Source organism: Spodoptera frugiperda, chromosome 26, assembly GCF_023101765.2.
Source record: "Spodoptera frugiperda isolate SF20-4 chromosome 26, AGI-APGP_CSIRO_Sfru_2.0, whole genome shotgun sequence".
Taxonomy (NCBI): domain Eukaryota; kingdom Metazoa; phylum Arthropoda; class Insecta; order Lepidoptera; family Noctuidae; genus Spodoptera; species Spodoptera frugiperda.
In genome coordinates this window covers 11,042,099-11,065,250 of record NC_064237.1, presented here as the reverse complement: position 1 = coordinate 11,065,250, position 23,152 = coordinate 11,042,099, and the positions used below count along the sequence as shown (strand labels likewise).

The 23,152-nt window shown below is 35.7% G+C and overlaps 2 protein-coding genes and 1 pseudogene across 4 annotated transcripts; 1 reads left to right on the top strand and 2 right to left on the bottom strand.

Annotated features, from left to right (window-relative positions):
* Positions 1–1,227: 1,227 nt before the first annotated feature.
* Positions 1,228–23,104, bottom strand: LOC118264720 (specificity protein transcription factor 3). 3 transcript variants are annotated; one of them, XM_050704687.1, is made up of 13 exons: positions 22,942–23,104; positions 20,463–20,601; positions 19,158–19,275; positions 18,798–18,899; positions 17,831–17,887; positions 16,906–16,994; positions 16,438–16,560; positions 15,713–15,814; positions 15,245–15,389; positions 5,395–5,623; positions 5,095–5,261; positions 4,600–4,754; positions 1,228–4,351 (listed from the first exon to the last, which is right to left on the bottom strand). In XM_050704687.1, the coding sequence occupies exons 2-13, from the start codon at positions 20,583–20,585 to the stop codon at positions 4,193–4,195; spliced, it is 1,569 nt and encodes a 522-aa protein (XP_050560644.1). In that variant the 5' UTR covers positions 20,586–20,601; positions 22,942–23,104; the 3' UTR covers positions 1,228–4,192. The 3 variants fall into 3 exon arrangements, with proteins under 3 accessions (XP_050560644.1, XP_035433217.1, XP_035433216.1); XM_035577324.2 differs by lacking the exon at positions 22,942–23,104 and adding an exon at positions 22,273–22,613; XM_035577323.2 differs by lacking the exon at positions 22,942–23,104 and adding an exon at positions 21,708–22,263.
* Positions 6,049–15,238, bottom strand: LOC118264719 (uncharacterized). Its single transcript, XM_050704682.1, has 3 exons — positions 14,693–15,238; positions 8,063–14,600; positions 6,049–7,350 (listed from the first exon to the last, which is right to left on the bottom strand). The coding sequence occupies exons 1-2, from the start codon at positions 14,796–14,798 to the stop codon at positions 9,700–9,702; spliced, it is 5,007 nt and encodes a 1,668-aa protein (XP_050560639.1). The 5' UTR covers positions 14,799–15,238; the 3' UTR covers positions 6,049–7,350; positions 8,063–9,699.
* Positions 22,118–22,935, top strand: LOC118264384 (uncharacterized; annotated as a pseudogene).
* Positions 23,105–23,152: the final 48 nt, after the last annotated feature.

Sequence of the window (23,152 nt, the reverse complement as noted above, 5' to 3'; positions counted from 1 at the left end):
CTACGAATTAAATCAGATATTAATGACAAAAGTGAATATAAAAGAAGTGATTCTAGATAATATTTATTATGTGAATGTCGCAGTTTGATAATACTTCTTTATGTACCTCTGCGAAGATTAATGGTGGCTGCCAGAATATTCTAGACTTATTGCAAGACATCTATCATTTAAATGTTGTATTTTTACGTTTTATATAAAGCAGTGGTGGCGATTGTGATTATGTTACCTCAATACATAAACTGTGATCGTAATCCATCGGCATTTAACGAAAACAACATTGGGAAAGGTCATGGACTTATATTTCAGAATTCAGTGGTAATCAATACCTTGTACCGTGCTTACAAATAGGCATCCGGAACGGGTATAATATTTCAATATAATCTATTCAATCTCTTGTCAAGAAACAGGTGCCGTATGTCGTTATGTTATACACGGTGTAACAAAAGGGGGTACACATATCAAGTGCACGGTTTCTAGATAACATAACAAACGATACGGGAAGAGTCTTTTAAACTCATGTTTTCATGGTATCAACTTATGAATTTTTCCAATACATAAAATTCCAAAAACCGAACATCAAAATTAGGTAGACACAGGTACTAGGCGATCAGATTTACAGAAGAAATGTTTCGTGATTAGCGAGTGACCCCTGTAGTACCTAAGTGTTGTAATACGTTTGTATGATTTAAAATCAAGAACCATGCGACACCAAGTATTTGGTACCAATTTTTTTTAAACATATTTTAAACTGAAACTTTGTGCAGAGATTCTATTCAACCTGTATTCTTCAGTGCTTCTTGATGTATATGGGTATTTTGTTACACGCTGTATAATTACCCTTAAGCCCAATAAGTGTTTTGGTATAAGTATCCGTGACTTGAGTGAGAATTTTTTATAAGATTGTACTTAGTGACACCTGCGTTTTAGGTAAAATATCATACTAATTTGTCTTGAATTATTTGCAGATCGTCTAAAACTAAACTTAAAATTATTATATCGAGATTCACATTAAAATAGAGACTAGTTAAAAGTAGACTGGGAGAGGACGCCATAGGCATTAAGTCCGTCTTGTATTATGTGCGTATTAAATTTATAATTGTGGAAATAATCCTAAATTATATCTTTTGGTAGTTAAAATATGGATAACGACCTGCGAGCCGCAACTAGACTATTTGGATTATCGGGAGTCAAATGTTTATTAAGTGATGTAGAAAATGAAAGACAATATTTAAAAATCAGTGATTTTATTGTTTAATCTTATCATTCTTACGGTGTTTTCTTAATAAATAAAGTTTCATACAAAAGTTTACACTTAAACTCCGGACTCAAGTGGTACATTCGCTATTTCTTACATTTTATAATACTTGCAACTAATTTCAATAAAACCAAATAAAAAAATACGTTTCTAAATTGGTTAACTGCTAACGTTATCTTAAATGATAACAGATACGAAGTAAAGTTTTCGACCGAAGTACATACGATATGCCTAAACAGTTACACAAAACAATTAAATAAGATTTTGAGATTTAGAACCGAACTAGACTACTCATGATATTTAAATAAACACTTAAAACAACAAAATGTACAAAAATACAATTAAAAATACCATTTCAAAATCAGGATTTTATCAAAACTCAATATAATCAGTGGTGAGTTGGTATCTATGAATTACATAGTGTTTAGCTACCAGAAACAGGGAACTCTGATTTTCTTTTTTTATTTTATCTTTCGATATTTGTAAAATAAAACATGTGAATGGCAATAATATTTGCAAACGTAATTTACGTTCATAGAGCACCTTAACATTCACTATAGAAGCATTCTAAGACATAAAAAACATGTCACAGGAGTGATGCATTACAAAACTTAATTCTAAGTACAAAAATATAATTGGAAAATAATTTACAACTACATTAAAGCTGACAATATTAATATCGTGTGGTGGAAATCTAATAAACTCAACATAATTTGTAATTACAAGAATTGCGCAAATGTGTGACATCATTTCGACTATCTTGACATAAATATAGAAACTCATGTTACTACAAAACTTGTTCAGAGTTATAAATAATCATTATTAATATTAGAAAGCTTTATAAATTCATTTTTCTATGTAACATGACTCCCAAATAATGAAAATCTATTCAATTTTGAGGTGCATTATGCACGTCAAAGTTGAATATAATTTGAGTATTTGGGTAAATAATCTCCCACACACTTGCGATGAATCTAGTCAGCTCCATAAATCCGTTGAATCGTCTTGTGCTAGGATAGGTAGACCGGTAGGTACAATTTTCAAAATCACATATTTGAGGATAATAAAATGAATAACTATTGCCAAAAGGGACGGACCATATTCACAAAGACAATAACTATTTGATTGAATCAATAATTAATGACAATCCTAGCACAGCAATCAACGGATCGTAAATAAATATCACAATTTGATGGAAATGAAAAAGTTTGTATACAAAATAAGAACATGACGTATGAATGCGATAGGAAGCGGCTAATGGTATAAATATCACAGTGAAGATGATATTTACAAATGATTCGTAATGTATAAATCAAACGAGATTTCCAGAGACACAGGCTTTTGAGAACATCGTAAAATGTTAACTTACTGTAGAGTTAACAACACTGAATGTCTAGATTATATCTAAACCTATATATTTTGTGTTGATTGATCATAAACTGATATTTTAGGGTAGCTGGAGGTAAATGTAAAAACTCTACACATTTATATGATTTTATTTCACACGGTAGGTCACATCTACAGGTTAAAAAAATTACACCAGCACATATCATTGAACAATTTCTACAAAAAAAAAATATTAAACTTCGATTAATCAAATTAACAACTGGAATCACGAATGATTTAAGCTCAAAAGCTTGTACAAACGGTTCGTTTATAAACAAAAATAGCGCAAATCGTTTGACGGAATGAGAGTGTCATGTCATGGTAATTCAGTATTAAAATAAAAATGTATAATACATTACGTGATATGTATCTACAAACATAATGCTTGAAGCTTTATCACCTTTATCAAGACGCAATGGATTGAGTTTCGTCTTGTATACTATGTAATTTATACCTTACGAACGACGCGTGTCTTTACACAGACGACTTGTAAACTAGTCTCTTCATGGAGCTCATTACCTTACAAGGCCACGACAACGTACATTGGAACCATTGTGCTATTTCATACGAATCACATATAGAACTATTCGATTCATAAGTCTAAAACGACTCGTTAAAAATTTCCATGTATTCCATTTACTCAAATATGATTCATATAAAACATCGCAATGTTCCTTGATTTTTTTTAAATTATTTTTTTACACACTTTTAATTCGGCGTTACATTTTTGGGCTTACATTTCAAAGTGTTTTACCCTGTAATAATTAAGTAACTGATGTATGTTTATATTACGATGGCTCCATTCGAATCACAACCAACATCAATCATTATAGCCCTTTGTTTTCAGTTTTACATTCACTCAAATATTTTAATTTAAATCAAATATTACTAAAGGTCAATGCAAGAATTAGTTGCTGCGGTGATATGTTTCAACTTGGACAATATGGCCTAAACTGTTGGGGTTATGTAAGCTAACGGGCGCTGGACTTGCCAGCTCACCTCGAAACACGGTCATACAAAGCGAACACGTTCCAACAGGCAGGTCTACGGGCGAACGTAGCCGTCGTCACAATTATTGTCATAAGTTAACTCTGCAATGACCTGAGAACGGACCCTGGTGACGTCACACCTTAGCAAGTAACGTCGAGACACGAGAATGCGGCGGCAAACCATGAATTATTCAATAAGTTAACTAGGTCACGAGTGAATGAATGAAAGGGCAGCGACTCACACTGAAACCGCATTCTCAAACAGTCTAACTTACATAATTTGTGCAATTTTATCAACATTGTAAATACAAGGAAATATCCATATTGCAACAGATTGCTTATTTGGTTTAAATACTGGTTTACAAAAATTTAAATGAACACATTAACAGAACCTAGATTGAACAGGAGAAATAAATAAAGTATCTCAGTTATCTGCGCATTGGAAACTAACCTGGACTTGAACATCGGAGACTATTTAAGAGAATAGGGGAATAGACCTTACGTCTGTTTGTGTGAGGGGATGGTAGTGTGACGTTTATAGCGCGGCGAGGAGGCCGCGGGGTCAGGAGTGGTGCGCCTGGGCCAGCAGCGCGTCCAGCGTGTCGCCGGCCTGCAGCTGGGGGCCGGCCTGCAGACTGCCTGCCTGGCTGCCCAGCGACGACACCACGTGCGGGGGGATGTTGATCTGCACCGGGATCTGAGAGTTCGAGCTGGTCGGTATCTGTAATATAAACATTAACAATCTATAAAATCATACTAAAGCAATTTAAAATGTAAACAGGTTGTGTGTTTACCTGATTTTTATTACTTTAGACTCTATAGCCTGATATTTATATTGTATCTTTATTAACGGTGAGTGGTGTTAGTAGAGTATTTGGCTTCAACATCTAAACCTTCAACTTATACCTAGATTTACAAGAAGGGTAAGAGTCACTGAGTAAGTGTACTGGTTAAATGACTCCTACGTACATGTATGGTGATCTCCGGCAAGATGTTATTGTTAGCGGGCGCGGGCTGGACGGGCTGCGGGGCGGCGGCGCTGTCCCCGCCGGCCGCCTCGTCCCGCGCTCGCTTGCTCTCGTGGGACCGCGTGTGTTTCCGAAGGTGGTCCTTGCGATAGAAACCTGGAAAATAAATAAGTATTTAAGTACTTTTCTTCTAGACTTGTGTAATTTTCTAACAGGTTCACATTTTACTGGAGGCAGCTTTCCTGCGCTACACTACTTATATAAATATAAATATAATATATGACGCATAACTTCCTCTGGACTATATGTAATTCCTAGGTTGGCATCTACAGAGAGTTGGTTGAAGATTTCGTTCCTGCAAGGTAAGTTATTAAAAAACTGTACCAATGTGTGTAATGTGAGAAATAAATGTTTTTGAAACCGACTACCAATTATTTTCCTGAGCATCCCCGAATGTAGGTAACCTGTATAGAAATTGAATAGAGATGTTATCTACCTTTCCCGCACTCTGTGCACATTTCAGTCTTGACTCCAGAGTGGATGACGGTGTGGAGGTTGAGATGTTCCCGCCGCTTGAATCCCTTGCGACAGACATCGCACACAAACGGCCTCTCTGGGTTGTGACCGAGCTTATGCCGCTCCAGATGCTCCTTGCGTTTTAAACTGGAAAGGAAATGATCAAATAATGAGCTTAGAACGTAATTCCATTCAGGTGATGATGAGAATATCAAAATCGAAATTATTGGAGGCAAGGAATTAGCTAAAATGTAGGTTAATGACAGAAATGAATGCTTACCCAGCACCACAGATCCCACAAATGAACCGCCTCTCGATCTTATGGACGATGAGATGCATCTCCAGCTGTTCCTTCTCTGGGTACGCCATCTGGCACTCTGGACAGCAGAATATAGGGCTCCCATCCAAAGAGGTCGCGATCACAATAGTCCCAGGTTTCGGCTTCGCAGGTTTAGGCGGTTTCTTCTTATATTTTTTCTTCTTTTTACTCTGTATTCTAAGAGTGCCGTCTGCAAGAGAAAACGGGGATAGGTGATTTCTACGTACGTTTTAACAAAGCGAGCAAAATAAAAACAAATCAAATAAATAAATTAAAAAGTAAGATGTGTGTGTTTTATTTGTATTAAGTTCAGACATATTTATGAATGACGAGTTACTTTTTTATTTATAAAGTAAATAGTCTCATTTATTTAGTAGCAACTGTTAATTCATTTTAACTGATAAAATTGGTCATGGTAACTTCGCATTGCCACAAATGAAGGCTCACATGAACTGAAGACACAGTTCTGTCATCTGTGAGAATGAAATTGCGAAGCAATATTAGTAGTGAGAGGCATCTTTTATTATGGAGCTTTATATATTTAATTTAGTAGTTAGTAATGTATAAACAATAAAATAAAAATAAAATCAGGGAATAAAACAAATATGAGGCAGATAAAAGAACATTACACCTCGAAACGGACTTTAATAATTTCATGACAGTAATCAATATTATTAGACACTTTAACACTAAGTTAATATCAAGTGCTTATAGCTACAAGAAGGTACAAAATACACTAGGCGGAAACATCTACATACAAGGACAGTAGTACAAGGACAATAGTACAAGTAAGTATAAAATAATTTAGTACAATTTTAGGATTGTATAAAAGGGATTTCGAATGTACATTAATAAAATAGATTTTTTCCAAACAAAACAAGCTCGATTCGTAATTCTTATCGTCTCAAAAGTGAGACAGACTGGCTACTTGCTTTACATCTCACAGAAAATATTTATACTATAATAGTGCTTACAATAATTCCCTATACAACGGACTGCTACCACATCGTTACAATCATGTGTTATTGTCAACCAATTACTACCTATTATAATATTTCCAAAAAGGAAAACTATTAAATAATATTATCACAATAAATTTCAACAATATGGCACTAAATCTGAGGCAAAAATAATGATAACTGCACTTTGGTTCATAATTTGAACATTACTCTCTAAACATACTTAATTCCTAAAATAAAATTCTAAGATCTATACAACTAATAAAATATAAACCACATTTAAACTCTATTTTTGCATTATTATGACAATGTAATAGCAGTCATTGGTTTATACTAAGATATTATTATCAAACTTACAGTTATTTAGTTAATATGTATACTTTCATAATAAGCTTAGTGTTAGACTTGTTCTTAGGCCGTATACAATAGAGGCTTACTATATACTAAAACTTACATCACTAACAAATCTTAACGATACATAATATTATTATGAGAAAAATCAGCTGATATGTTGTACAACCTATTAGACAAGATAACATACATTTTCATTTTATTATACATAGATAGCAAAATAATATTTGGAATTCCTCAAGCATAATGTGCAAATAGACCTATGTTATCGTACCTAATTAATTCATATTCATCATTATTTTAACACTTTGGCTGCCAACAAAAATCTGTTGAAGGCGAATCCTCCGCTAGCGCCGGTCATTTTGACCCCCCCATGGCAGCCAACGTGTTAATCATCATACACATGAACCCCGATGTCTCTTGGTCTATGACGCGTGAACGGCTGGACTGATTTAGCTAGTACTTTTATTGTTTTTTTGTCTGGAGGTTTTTAAGAGAAAACACTCAGAAAAACAATCAGAAAGCAATCAGCCTTTTCGTTGCCGTAGCGGATGATTATATAAGGTACAATACAATATCTGACATTGGAATAGTTGGGACTTTAGGCCTCGGCCTCGAATTTTGCGGGCAGCGGGGCGGCGGCGGCGGCGGCGCGGGAGCGGGGCGGCGGCGGCGGACCCGTTCTCGAAACTAGCGGGCAGATCGCGCGGCACTACAGCGATGTAGTGTTGTGTTCGTGGTTGTGTTGTCGAGATATTTGTTTTTATTAGCGAACGAAATGTGTGAAAAACGGCGACAACATCTTTTTGATTCAAATTTATTCCTAACGCTCGATTTTCTGTGGGCAAAAGAAGAAGTGGATACCTGCTATAGGGCAAGAAAAATAAATGGCGAGTTTTATCGAAATTATGAAAAACTAAGACAAAATCCCGACAAATTCTACAACTACACCAAAATGAGTGTAGAAACTTTTGACTATATTCTTGAAACTATCAAGAGTGATTTAGAGTCTAGAATTAATTTTTCTTCTATTTTTATGGTTCACATCTTTGCTGTTCCATATGGGTGTCCTCTCAAAGATTGCCGAAATCATTTGCTCTTGCAATGTAGGTGCACAACACTATACTACAATGCAGACGCGCAACGCGGGCGGTCACCGCTTGACTGGAGTGCACCGCTCGTTGCCCGCTCCCGCGCCGCTCCGCCGCCGCTGTGTTCGAAAACCGGTCCATTTGATTATACGCATAAGATCCTGCCGCTCCCGCGCCGCCGCCGCCGCCGCCCCGCTGCCCGCAAAATTCGAGGCCGAGGCCTAACACCCGTGCCATACAGAGCCGGGTCGCTAGTTACTAATATTATTAATTACATATTATACACACACATTTATCGCCAGTTAGTTACTTAAATGCAAAATGTGCAAGTATATCCTATATTTAAGACCTTGTTCACAATACCGCTGAACAAATACAGCTTATCATATACTACATACGAAAGGTGTCAGTTAGGCTGACAGAAACTTAGTTAGAAATTGTGCAGGCCATTAGAAAACACTCATGTTTAGTGAGTTGCATGGCAAGTTACAAACTTATTTACTTACTCTAATTTTATAATAACATATAGTAATCGTCTAATTACTAATCTACTTGAACATTAAATTGTAACTTAAAAACTATTTTTGGTAAATCTAATACTGATATATTGTAATACAATACTAAAAGGAACACCATGATGGTATATTTCGTATATTATGTATATATTTCTAATTGCAAAGCAGTGACTTTTGCTGAACATATTAAATATTTTGGAAAACTTCACGGTTGTTGCAGTGGATAGGTGGCGGACAAAGTGGCAAGTAAGTTAATGGAATTATATACATTATTAAAATTACCATTAGTAGGCCGAGGTTTGTATATTTGGAGGTATTTAAACCGCGTTCGTCACATGGTCAATTACTAGTTGCTAGGAACCATATAAACCATGTAACGGATCTAGAACCTTCGCAGTGGTTTCTTGTAAAAGAGTGAGACAGTGTTTCATGACACAATGGGGAACAAATAAAAAGATATCATCAATGGAATAAGTAAATGATACTATATAGCAAAAATTAGCCCCCAATCCACCACAGCACCATATAGTATGTCAAAAGAGATGAAATATATTCGCTAAAGACACGGCTTTGTACAAGTTTATAACTCGGTATGTTTCTTTATGGTACAATTACAATATTAATACACAACTACAATATTAATAAATATACACTGCACAGCTATTCGCTTGGCAATACTATTCGCTTTCACCACAAATATTATGTAACCATTATATTGAAAATATGTTAATATTTCACCACAAATATTGTCAGTATAATGTCACGTCTTTCACCACAAATATTATCAATATAATGTCATGTCGTTCAATGTCCCCTAGAGATTGATAGAGGTCCACAAACACAATTCAACACACTTTTCACCAAGTACGTTAGGAGTCCCATTACACATTTAGTGAGTTTTGTGTCACTGGGAACAATTCCAAGTCCCCTACAAATACCAAAAAAAAAAAATCGAATATCCGAGAACACTGCTATAATTATTTTCCCGGTCCGGGAATTTAATCCGATACCTGCTTGGCAATCGCTCTTGCGACTACTCAACCAGCGAAACCAGCGAAGTAGTACAGTTTTATCGGTTCCTTAGAATAGCCTTAAGTCAAAAAATCTGTTGCAAGGCTACCTGCAAATACTCTATGTACTTATTGACATTTCGTGGAATCCAGTTGAACACGTAGACACAATTAAAAATTAGTTAACCTACACTATTCGAGAATAGTCAGCATATTTTAACAGCCTGTTGAATAATTTAACACGCTATGCAATAAATCACAATAATCACAACATCAGATCTTGCCTTTGCTCACAAAATATGAACACACATAATTCGAGTCAATCAAAATCAGTTCGCATTTAGCGTTTCATTCTATTAAGAGAAGCCATTAATTTTTTTTTCCTATTTCTAATATTCATAATCACTTTGTGTAGTCGTGCATCCGACAGAATGAATGTTTCTTTGAAAAACTTTTTGCAAACTCGAACTTTTTTACCTTCAACATTCGGTAAGGTGTATCGCAAAATATAATTTATTTTCTTTACATTTCGATCTGTAGTTATATTCCAATATAATTCAAGGTAGTTACGTAAAAACTGAATTTGATTTTCAAAATAACCTGATCCGTAAAATTTCTTACGCAAGAGAAGCTGTTTGGACGTACTAATTTTTAATGGGCATTTGTTGATACAAGCGCAGGTGCCTAATCCTTCTTGTCTATTTTTTCTTTTTTTATCTAGCTTTATCTTCTTTTTATTGTCAGACATGAATATATTATTGTCGTTACTTTTGATTATTTTTTTTGTCACTTGTATACGTTGTTTTGTGTCATTTTCCATATATAATTTAATAGAATTGGTACTACTTCGAGTTTGCATTGGTTTGACCCCTTCAGCACCCGAAGTTGTCTGCTTGTTTTTAGCACCTAAATATGTCTGCTTCAAATTCTTATCATTGTTTGCAGAACTTTCTTTTTGGTCCTCTTTTACAGGGCATTCTACACACTTATATGTAGATAACGTCCGTTTTCTCAAATGCATGTTACGAGGTGGAGGTAGGTCGACTCTAAATATTTTTAATTTTGGTAATTTGTTTGTTGCGTGATCGCTATTTTCTTCAACATTTCTAGGGTCACTTTTCAGTGAATCATCTTTTGACGTTGTTGGTTGTAGTAAAGAATTATTATCGCCAAATAATGGCAGTGAAGAGTTCTTACTACGCGAATCTTTTAAATCTTTTTTCGATGAAGATTTATTTAAATTTAGCGACGTTTTATTATTTTCATCACTTTCTGTTACAGATTTTACTTCTGATAGCTTTACTTTAGTTTTATTGCCTTCCGTGTCCGATTTTTCTCGTAATGTTCGACAGATTGGTGGGTCAAGTTCAACAGTTTTATTTTTCGTTTGTCGTGTAATGATTTTTCCTAGGGTCCTGGTTAGTCGTCGTTCATTTATGATTTTCCTAATACCTTTTAGTTGAGGAATCCTCGCAGGTTTTCTTTTTTTCTCACTATTAGGTTTAGGTTTTGGGTCTGGTACATAACCTCCAAGAAATATGGTACTCTTTTTAGTTTTATCACTAGTTTGGGCTGTGTTATTTTCTTCTTTGTCTTTGTCTAGGGCATTATTACATGTGTTGATTTTATGTTGTTTTCCATGATTGGTTGAATTATTTATAATATCATTGTTATTTTTAGTATTAGGACTAGCAAGGGCCCTATTTTCTATATTATTATTAAGTTTTTCTTTCTCAATTGGAACCTTCTCATTACTAGCATCGTCTTTATGACCTGTGTCTGTAACCGACTCTAAACATGAATCTTTTTCAACGGACGTATCACTTTTAAATTTTTCGAAAATATCGTTCGATATTTTTTTAGTTTTTAGTTCCGTCGGAGTATTCTTGAATGTTTCGTTTGTCATATGGGTATTTTCTTCTAGAAACAAAATAAGACTATCTAGATCATCGTCAGAATCATTAGAATTGACAACGGTCTCAGTTTCTATATAATTATTATTTTTTTCTTTCTCAAGAGTATTAATACTCTCATTCCTAACATCGGTCTTATTGCCTGTGTCTGTAACCAATTCTAAACGTGAATCTTTGGTGTTGTTTTCAATGGGCGTATTATCCTTCAATTTATCAAAAACATCATCAGATGCTTTATTCACAATAGTGGTGTCCTCCGCCGGTGAATTTTCAATTGTTGCGTTTGTCAAAAGGGCACTTTGTTCTAGCTGCATTCCAATATTATCTAAATCATCATCTATTCTGAAATCATTTGAATCAATTGTAACCTCGTAACCTGGGCTGGGAACATAATCAACCAATTCTGTTGGTATAATTTCATTTTGGGATATCATCGTTTCGTAACCAACTAGATGTTGATTTTCTGTTGGGACATTTTCAACATTTTCTGTTGATTCTTTGAATAAGCCGGGTAAAGAAAAGATTGCATTTCCTTGCGGAGAACATTGAGTATTGCAGTCAAGACTGTCATCGGTTTGAGATCTTGGTTCACTTTCTTCGATGCGGTCCCAGTCTTTGTAATGAATTTTGAATCCTATTGTTTTATTTTCTATTGGATTTTTTGACGGCGGTATGTTAGTCTGGCCTTCAGACAGAGCCCTACTCTTTAACCGGGTATGGCTTCGTCGTCTATCAATGTAGGGTACGTATTTAGGAAGTACAGTTGACTTCCTCCGACCACTTTCTTTTTCTTTTTGAGACGTCTTTTTTGAGTCGGTTTTAAACTGTATTTCTTTAGTCAACTCTCTGTCACCCTGATTTATACGTTTTAAATGTAAAGATTCTTTACTTATCGACGAGTGTTTAGAAAGAATACTATCAATTTTTTTTTTATATGGTTCTATAATTTTAAGCTCTACATTGCTAGGGCTTAAATTTCTACTACCTCTTCGTTTCCAAGTGTTTCGTGTGAATGGACTATATGTTTTAATATTTTCTTCTTTTATAAGATTAAGTATTGGTTTGCCGGGTGGCAGTGGTATGTCCAATAAGTCTATCGAATTTAAGAATAGTGCTACTTCGTCTCTATTTTCAGATGACGAAGCAATCTTGTCTGGATAAACTGTAACAGGGTTCTGTTCAATTGTGTTTTTAAAATCAGTTTCTTGTTTAATTTCATTCTCACAATTTGATATTTCTGATTCTTTACATTCAACCTTGACATCCTTATCGTTAGAAACGACTTTAGTCTTGGCAATCTTAGGCAAGGATATTGATTCCTTCATTTTTTCTACAGGATTAGTGATTTTATTACTGTTCAATTCCTTAATTCCGACACACTTTACTTCGGAGTCGGAATCATCATCGGAGCTAATTTCATATATTGGCAGTCCTAAATCTAACGATTTAGACTTCACTGTGTGGTCTGAACTACTTTGTGATGTAGTTTTATGAACGGTATTTTTTGGATTACAAGGCGTATGCCTTGAACTCGATTCGTACCCTGATTCAGTACTAAGCTTATGTTGTAATTTTATTTCTGTTCTACGGACTGTATTTGTTTCACGAGAGTTATTTGCTGGCTTACTTTTACGTGCGTATTCTCCATAAATAAGTAATTTAAAGGGGTCAGAGTTTGTACGAATGTTTGATTCACGAGGTCCAGATTCATTTACATTTTCTGGAGTATCTGTAAGGTTTCTTTTAGGAATAACACTAGGCACAGAAGTTTGTGATTTGTTTACATTTTGTGAATTGCGAATCACCGTTTCAGCAGAGATATTTTCTACTGCATTTAACGACTCTGTAAGGTTATTTATAGGAATAACACTAGGCACAGAAGTTTGTGATTTGTTTACATTTTGGTGATTGTGTATCACCGTTTCAGCAGATATATTTTCTACTGCAGTAGTAGGATGTCCTTTAGTTGTTACGTCAATTTCTGGTTCACTTTGGTTATGTATCACTGAACCAGTTTCATAAACTTGAGGACATTGTTTAGACATTATCTTATTATTTTGTTCTGCAATAGTTTCTTTGATGTTGTGATTCCTATTTTGCATCAAACTTTTGTCAGAAAAAATATTTGCCAATACATCTTCTTTTGAGTCCCGGCTTTCACAGTGTTTATGTACTTCGTGATTAGACTGATTTGCAGGAAAATATTCTCGTATTATTTCTACATCTGGATCAATTTTTGGTGTGATTTTATTTGGAACACTTTCGTTTAACTTAGTGTTCTTGGTGTGATTTTCGGGAAAATATTCATATACTATTTCCACATCGGGATCATCCTCTAATTTGCTTTTGTGTGGAACACCTTTATTCAACACAGTGTTCTTGGCGATATTTTGCAGGGTTAATAGATTTACTGATGTACTGCTTCCTAAAACTTCACCTGCAGGCAACTGCCTGCAGCATGCAAATGAACAATGTGTTGCGGGAACTTGTTCCGTACTTTTCTCACGCGAATTTTTTGATCTGCGCTCAATTATAATACGTAATCTTTCTATCAATTCCATTTCAATTTTTGGATCAATTGTGGATTGAACCTCTAACATTAGAAGACCCAAAAGTGTATCTAAGAGTTCACATTTGTAATTCACATGTTTGTCTAGATAATGCAAAATGTCTTTCATAGACATTTTTGGTATTTTGATATCCACAGTACTGCTCACGTGCTGGTCAATATTATGAGGAGCAGATTCAACAAGAGCTTGAAATGTATATGGCAAATATTTCTGGGACGATTCACTAGTTATTGGAGGATGTTTCTCCGACGGTCTCACGTCAGACGATGCCGTAACGAAATCGGTTCGATGAGTTGTGTTTAGATCAGGGTTTAGTGTGGAAGACGAACAATTAACTTGGGGTTGTTCTTGGTATCTAATTAGAGTTGTACTGAAATTCGTAGCGCGTGCGAAACTACTTACACGAATTGTGTTATATGCCAGAGGATTAGCAACATTACTATTCACTTCGTTTACGTTTGCATCATTTGTACGATTTACGTTTGCATCATTTGTACGATTTACGTTTGCATCATTTGTACGATTTATCTCTTCATCGTCGTCTAGAATTATAACCACACCACCGTCTTGTGGTTGAGCATTTTTTAAACGTGTCTGAGCCTTCTCTCGCGCTTGTCTCTTCCGGGTTTCTCGTATATAGTCTATATAATGTGCTATTGCAGCAACGACCTTTTTCTGAGAATGCTTACAAACATCCTTCTTTAATTGCAGTTTTAGCTCATGTAGTCGCTTATCTGAGCTTGGGCCTGCAATTTTCCCTGAAACCACCACATTATGTTGGTACATGGGTTCTGGTTAGTAAAAATAAATAGCCGAATTCAAAGCAACATTAATAATTGTATTTACTTACGGAGCATGCAATCCCTGCTTCTTGGTGAATTCAATGACTCATTGTTCCTAAATAATAATCTCCTCCTTTTTTTGGGAAACCATGTCGATAAAATTTTGATAATCATTAATGCCAATTGGTGAGTTTACATTTTTAAATATATAACAAACTGCCGTACTCGGACACATCTCATGATTACTGAAACTAATCCTTAGCAACAAGTTTATTCGGAAAACAATAGCCAAGGAGTGGGTTAAGTAACCATTAAATTACTGAATATGGTAGATAATGTTATGTTAAATAAACATTTTTTAATAACAAATTAAATTTGGAAAAAACAGCCAATAGGGTCCCAAGAGGGGATTGTTACATAATATAGATTGTGATGAGCCAGATTCAAGTAATTTCACTTTCATGCAACAAAACTACACAGTACTGGGTACAGTCGTCAATCGCGAGGCTACGGATGGGTGTGAGGGGATTACCTTTTAGATTAGTTCTAGTTATCCCTTGTGAATGATGATAGACCCCTGTGTGTGTTACATAGATAATAAATGATTTGGCATAGTTTACCTTCGCTGAGTACAGCCTCGGCGACTGGTTCTTCCTTCTTAGTAACGGCGCTCTCCACCTCAATCTCTATGGATTCTCCCTGTTTTATATCAGTTGGGTTCAGCCGCAAGAACTGCTGCAGTGATTCCGGGAGAGCTTGTGTTTGCTGTAATTATAAAATTAATTTCAGTACTTGCCAATTGAAATGATACGACAAAAAATTAGATAGTAATTAGGTGTTCTATTACTTAAACTGTTCCAGACCAAAAAGAAATGTATTTGAGACATGAATCACTGGGAAATCATTGTTGTACTAATAAAAAATTTCATAACCAAAGTGATGTCTGTAGCAAACTCGCTACTGCAAACTGCAAAGACTGGCAGACATAAATATCACCATAATATAAAATTAAAAAAGGGAGAAAGAAACACACAACCTCCGTATAAGAATATTTCATTACTATTTATAGAATAAAGTGTATTTCTAACCTGTGGCGGCAATGTTCTTAAATATTTCACAATATCCTGCTGATGATTCGGATCTAATTGCCATTGTATTGTCTCGCCAATCTCTGTGCCTTGTGAACTCTCCTGTGTGGACAAAAATAAGCTTTCATTAGTAAAGGGTAAAGTGCATATTTGGAAGGCTTACATGGAAATAACATAAATGTTTAACATTAACATTATATTTAAGTAATTAAAGTACAATAATCGCTTTCGGAAGAAAACTGATACTCACAGCATATTTTAATGTATAAGTGAGGGAAAGGAATATTTGAAATTGCATTATATGTTAATATGAAACCCTTACATAGGAAACTAAGCAATGATATGTATAGATTTATTATTAAATTACAGTAGAACTCCAATTATCCGAACTCCGACTATCCGAATCGCCGATTATCCGAATCACAAAAATTGTCCAAAAAAGTCTAAGTGCGCTATTATTCTCCCCCGCGAAGCCAGTGTTTGCGCGTCAAGTCTTGACTTGACTTGTCTTAACTTGCTGTTGTGCCTACACTGACTTCCCCCGCAATTTAATTCAATAAAAAAATAGTGCAATATCAAAACGTAGCTTTTATTCTCTTAAATGGCAAATTTTTTTTAAAATCCGATTATCCGAATATTTGATTATCCGAATGGGTCCCGGTCCCCATTAATTCGGATAATTGGAGTTCTACTGTATTAAATACATAGGAAAGTAGTATAATTACATCGTCATCACACTCCTCCTTGATGACGATGGTTGTGGGATTGTGGTTGTCCGACGTGGTGTTGTTGTTCAACGCCTTGTCGGCTCCATTGATGATGATCTGCTGGTTCGGGGTGATGTATACCTGGAATATAAGTTTACATGACAAGAATACATAATGGTAAAACTTTTTATCCCCAAAGGTGTTTAGCTATCGACTTGTGGCACTGTCTGTGTCTACACAGGCAGTACAAAGAGTTCTTTTTTTAGTTTTTAGTTTATGGAAGTGGGTTTTTTAACCAGTTATATTAAAGTTCTGTACCACGCAGTTCTGTACTACTTCATGCTATTATTGAGAAATTCTTGGTAAGTTAAAAAATTCTAAATAAACTCCAGGGTGGTCTATCAAAAATCCGATCATAGACCAAAAACATAGATATTCAGTAATTTTGATCAAAATTGCTTGACTAAAGTGATAGGATGAACGTACCTGAGGCATGTTTTGTGGTATTTGCTCCTTTTCCTGTGTTGGCTGAACCAACTGCATCTCTTGAGGTAAGGCTGCCAATACTTGGAGACCTAGGGCAAAATAATCAATAGCTTATTAATTATTGAGCTTTTAAAATCTATTTTACTATTGTTATTATTCTATCTTCGTAAGTGTAATTGAGTGAAATAAGGTGGTAGTAATGTGCGTAATCTATGTCAAAACGACTCAATAATCTGTGGTCAAAGCAACATCTAGTTAAACATAACATTTGTGCCTTTGTATTTATTAAGCACAGTTTCTCGAAAGTGTGTTTGTTTATCTTTATTTCTCAGTTTGAATGAGCTACCTAGAATTGAACAGCCAGTAAACCCATCGACAGATTTGGCTACTAGAGAAAAGGCCTGCAAATGTCCAAATCTACCGTCAGATTGATTTATTAGTTAGTTGCCACAAGTGCTAACGTGTTTATGACGTCACAAGTGCTCCAGTGATGATTAGTAAACATTGAAATTTTAATATAATAGCAGTATCACCTGGTCGCAGCCTGAATGTACCTGAGTGTGTGAAAATATTATAGCTTTATTATCAATTCCACTTTATTTATATTTATTCAATAATGAATGCTTAAGAGGAATTAATTACCACCAAAATTTATTTGCTAAGATTCTTAACTAGCCTACAATTAAAGACTTTCCGAGATATGTCTGGCTATGAAAATAATACGATTGCATGTATAAGCTGTACAAAACCAACATAAAAGAACCATCATTGAGACAATACATTACAGAAAAAATAGATAATGTTACGGCTTACTCGAATCATTATATTACGATAATTTCCGATTAGTTTCGAGCCCGACCGGAGTCCATAGTTATGAACATTATCTAATTTTGCCTTACAATAGCTTGATTTACAAAGTGCTTACCTTCCCCCAAGCTGCCCTGTCCGACTAACTGGATACCTCCAGCATCAACAGTCAGCACTGCAGAAGATTTAAAAAATACAAACTTTTTTTTAATGAACACATTTACAAAGCGAATTATGATTACTGAAACAGCAGCCCAAGCAATATTCCCATTACTAAAGAAAACAATGATTTAAAATGTTAAATGAAGTTTGGTTAATTGCTGTATTTGGGTTAATGGTGGGTTAAAGCGGTACGTTGGTCGGACTAATTCCGTACCACACTGAAAACCAGTCTGCAACGCCATCCACATCGCTGAAGATAGGGCAACATGGCGAAATATACACGACCCTCAGCATTGAGGATAAACGACGCAAGGAGGAGGAGGAGGAGGAGGAGGAGGATTCAAACTGCTTCACTCCACATTGGACAGTGCTATTTGGGTGCACACGTGATGTGCCATTATTTTACATGGAATAAGCCGCAAAACGAGCAGATGGATCACCTGATAGTAAGCAATCGCCGCCGCCAATTGGGAAGATTGGAAAGGGGTTTTGGGTAATTGAGCCTCCGGTAACCTCACTCACACAACGAAACACAACGCAAGCGTTGTTTCACGTCGGTTTTCTGTGAGGCCTTTATATCAATCCGGTCCAGCCGGCCCATTCGTGCCTAAGCATGGCTCTCCCACACTTTCATGCCATGTCTCATGACTGCCACCTGACATTCTCAGAAGCACTAAAAAATTGTGGGTCGACGGTTGACCGCAATCTCGCCTGCTGATAAGTGATGATGCGGCCTTTGATGGAGCACATCTGCCCATAAGCAACTTATTCACTGAGGTTTTGAAGATACCCAGGTTATACACATCAGGAAACACAGACTGGTAAAGAATTCCACTGTTTTCTCCATAGCACCACAAATTAATCCATTACCACATGCATTCCACCACCAAGTGTTAATTAGAGTATTATTTATGTTTCTTTACCTTGTTGGTATCCTTGTATGGGAATCTGCATCTGATACTTGGGCTGCTGTGGCAGTAAATTTGGACTCAGCACCTGGATCTGTACCGTTGCTTGGGGGTCACCTAAAGGTCAAGAAAGAGTAAGAGAAGAAAGATCTTGGGGCCTTTCGATCAATTGGTTCGATTTTTTTAACACCAAACAATATTATGAAAACAAGTATGTTGTGACTTTGTGTACCATACATAACTGTAGACCACAAGGTCTAAAATGAAAAACCATGTAAAATCGTTTCCAATGTGAATTAATTTATATAATTATTTATCTTGTGTTTTATTGATTGTTGAATATGAATATTTTTCCATTTTAACAGCTATACATACCAGGCTTGGCTCCCGGCAATGCAACGGGTACAGAAATGAGTTGCGGCGTGGCTTGCAACGTACCGCTGGTGTCTATAGCACGCATGTACTGCACACCACCATCACCCATGACACATACCTACGAAACATGACACAAGTTGAATAAATACAATAAATAATAACATTTCTTATTTCTTTTCAATGCCAGTATCGAACTGGACATATATTATATAGTAAGGATATTTGTCAATAGAAGCCTGGTGTAAGCAATGTTTTCTGCAATGGCTTTAGTACAGAAGACTAGTATGTATAAAATAGGTATTCTTCCAAATGAGACACTTGTAAACATTTATTATATGACCAGAAGATTGTATATCTCTAATAAATCAATAAAATAGTCACATAATGAAGTGGCCACTTTAGGCAATTTATGTTAGAACACACCAAATTCTGATTACAGTCAGTCATCATGAATTAAATGAGTACAATTTCTAAGAAATTGCCAATCAACATTAAGTCTTGGTGTGTTCTAACTGGAATAAATTAGTTAGTGGAATTTGTCTGACATCACAAACATAATTCTATTCTAAAATAAATGCGCGTCGTTAATTCCCACCTACGGGCAATATGTTTAGTTAGTTGTAACAACATAAAGCATTGATTACACCCCTGAGACCGTAAAACATCTTTTGTTCAAGTTTACGCAACATTAACGAATGTGTAGTTTCTAACTCTGTTTTGCTCAGTACAGCTTTCACTTATTGCATAATAAGATTTATAGACTATTCCCCAGTGCAAAATATTTACTAAATCATTCTTACGTGTCTCTGATAAGTGAAGAGCAAGATATTATATTAACATTAGAAACTACACCTCCAATAATTTGCACATTCATTCATTGAGATTTTATACCAAGCTTTCCAATAGTAAAAGTTTCTACTTTAAAATTATTGAAAATGGAAAATACATGCTTTGAAATTGTTTTATCATTATTTTTTACTTTCTTTTATCACACCATGCTAACTTATCTTTGTTTACATGTCCGTGTTTAGTCAAAACAAATATTTTGTTTAACTAAATATTATGATTTTACAGTTTATTTCTAACTTTCAAATATTTACAGAATAGAAATTGTATTGCTAATATTATGTAGTTTGCTTGTATATCTCATCGAGAATTCCAAAGCTTTCAAAGCCGAGAAAGGATATGATAGCCAACATCTTGTTAATCTCTATGCTATGGATGTACAAAATATGACATGATACATAAATACTTATAAAAACCAAGTGTTCCAGTGCATCATAAGGTCCTTTAACAATTAGTTACCTGTGGCATGCCTGCACCATTGTTAGCGACATTCTGCTGAAGCTTCTGAACGGGCAACTGACCACTAGTAGTCATAAAGTGGGTACCAGTCGTGCCCACTGGTGTAAATGTAGCAAAATTCATATCACTGTCCTCCTCACTGGAAAAAAATAAACTATGTCTTTAGACATATTTTGGAAATTCTATACTTACTACTATTGTAAGGATAGGATAGCAAATCTAATTATACTTTAGATATTCTTAAAAGGATAATCATTAAACAAAAATCATTGTGAATGTATAGTCCCGAGTCCTGATGTAAAGTCACATCCAAATCCCCATCAGTAAGTCGGAGGCTAACTGTTTTCATTTACTGTTATTAAACAACAAGTACTCAAAGATATTCAGAAATAAAAATAACGCCTAGTATTTAAATAATAATGTTTATTACATACTAAAATAGAAAAAGTACAGGTTTATATTAGTGTTATGATGCATACATTCCAGTTATAATTATTCAGAGTACAGTTATGTCTGTTGCAACAAACAAGCAAGTAGAACATGGGAATACCAATGACCTTGTTTTGGTGATTATGACAGTTACTAGTTATTTATGAATGACGGAAATGCTGGTACATAGCTTGGGTAAAGGGTATTGTCATTCATGTAGCAGTGTCTGTCTTTTAGGCAACCCACCTCTTGAGGATATTGAGGATAGGAATTTTAGATGATTAGTTATACTTAGTTAATTTTTGTTCTTTGTAATTATTTATAAGTGTAGTCATCAAGATAGAAATGAGGATTTGAGACACAAAAATAAATGTTGTCTGTATATTTAGATCCTAAGCACAGGCCTTCCAGTTTGCTTCCACAGTATGAACAACCAAATATTTGACAGGAATTTATGTAAATGAAGCTACAGACAAATATTCTCGTTAAGGACAAGTGCATTTAGGAAAGTTGTTTGTTCCCATATATGTGAAATGAATGATGTAATCTTATAGTGAAAGTAGGAAGTTTTTATGTAATACACATGATATTAGTTGTTTGTATTACAGGAGTCCGTTGGATATTATCTATTCGGAATAATCCATTCAGATGAATTTCTATTCGGAATATCTGTTCATATCCATAAAAAGAATTCCAAAAATAATTTAATATTTCTTATCACCCGTAAGAAATAAAAATCAAATAATTGCATCACTGTTTGACCAGTGCACAATTTTGAAAATAAATAAATAGTCCAAAAAGAAGTCATCCGCATACCAAGAGGCATCTTCTCTTGAGGGCATCTTCTGCATATCGCACATTGTTGTGAACCCTCCGCACGTCGCCGCCGAAGCGGGAAAAAATAAAAATAAAATTCACTGTCCCACTTGAGTCACTATAGCAACGCGTATCCCCACGTCCCAATGTCCCACCACCGCGGCGCCACTGCGCACGGGACTACTCTGGGACCACGATGGTAGGGCACATACCTCTACCGACCACCAAACACAGCACTACACTAAAATTAATTCAGCCGCGGTGAGAGGCGAAAGATGATCGCCGACTACTAGTAATAAGAAAGTGGGTTAAAGAAAGTTTTTTATGCTGGCCCGATAGTCGACCGACGAGTTTGTTATACATACTGACAGACAATTGGCGTGTATGTATGCACATGTAGCTCTAGCGTGATGCTCACTTTCTCTTTGCTGTACTTTCACAAGACTGAGGTGTGGTTGTGGTTCACTAGCTGTGGGAAGCAAACTGGTTGGGTAATAATCTGGCTAACTATACATTCCACACATTTCACGGAATAAATCCTCGATTTAATCGTATTCATTATTACCTTGAAAGTTAGAGCCGTATGCGGACATTTCGGCAACAGAAAGTTAAAATAAGGTCACACTGAGTATATTGTGTCATTGACCTCAAAATACGTGGAACGGTTGTTTCAACTCCATGGCTTCATTCATACATTGAACATTATATTAATGTTTAATAAAACATAGATTATTTTCACAAAATATGCAAGGGATTAGGACTGTAGTAATGTTAAACTATGCCATCGTTTCGGACAAAGGAGTCGCAACAAATATGGCCGATACCCCTTCAGTTACGCAATTACAAATAAATAAAGAACAATTCGAATCCAAATATGAGGGAACCCCGCAAGCTCGTGGGCGAAACCAGACAGAAATCGAAGGTTGTTCACCCCTACCAGTCCTTTTGACCGGCTGCGATTGTGGCTTTGCGTCCATCACGCGTCGCATCCCCACCATGATGCGGGATCCCCTCCATGTGCCGTCACCAAATCACTCCCGCTCCCGACTCCTTCCTCCACTGCCAGGAAAATCGCGAGAGGAGGGGTTGAACGTGAACGCGGCCCTCGCGGCACTCTCTCGAGAGCGCTCAGGTGGCCACGCGCCCCTTCTAACGGTACTACGGAATACCGCTTCCAAAATAAGGTCATGGATATTCATACATTGTAAACAATAGTTTATATATTACAACTTACCTAAGACATTAATTTTCTTCTTTTCACAGAAACTTAATTTATCACTTCGACATGATCAAAATAAATTCCATAATTAAATAATAACAAATAAATAAACAACGACGCCCCTTCTCTTTTACCATTTACGACAAATGGTGTCCGCCATACTGTTTCCTTAGTATACGAAGTATAACGCCAGGTGGCGCACTATCTCTTTATCGTGATTGGTCGA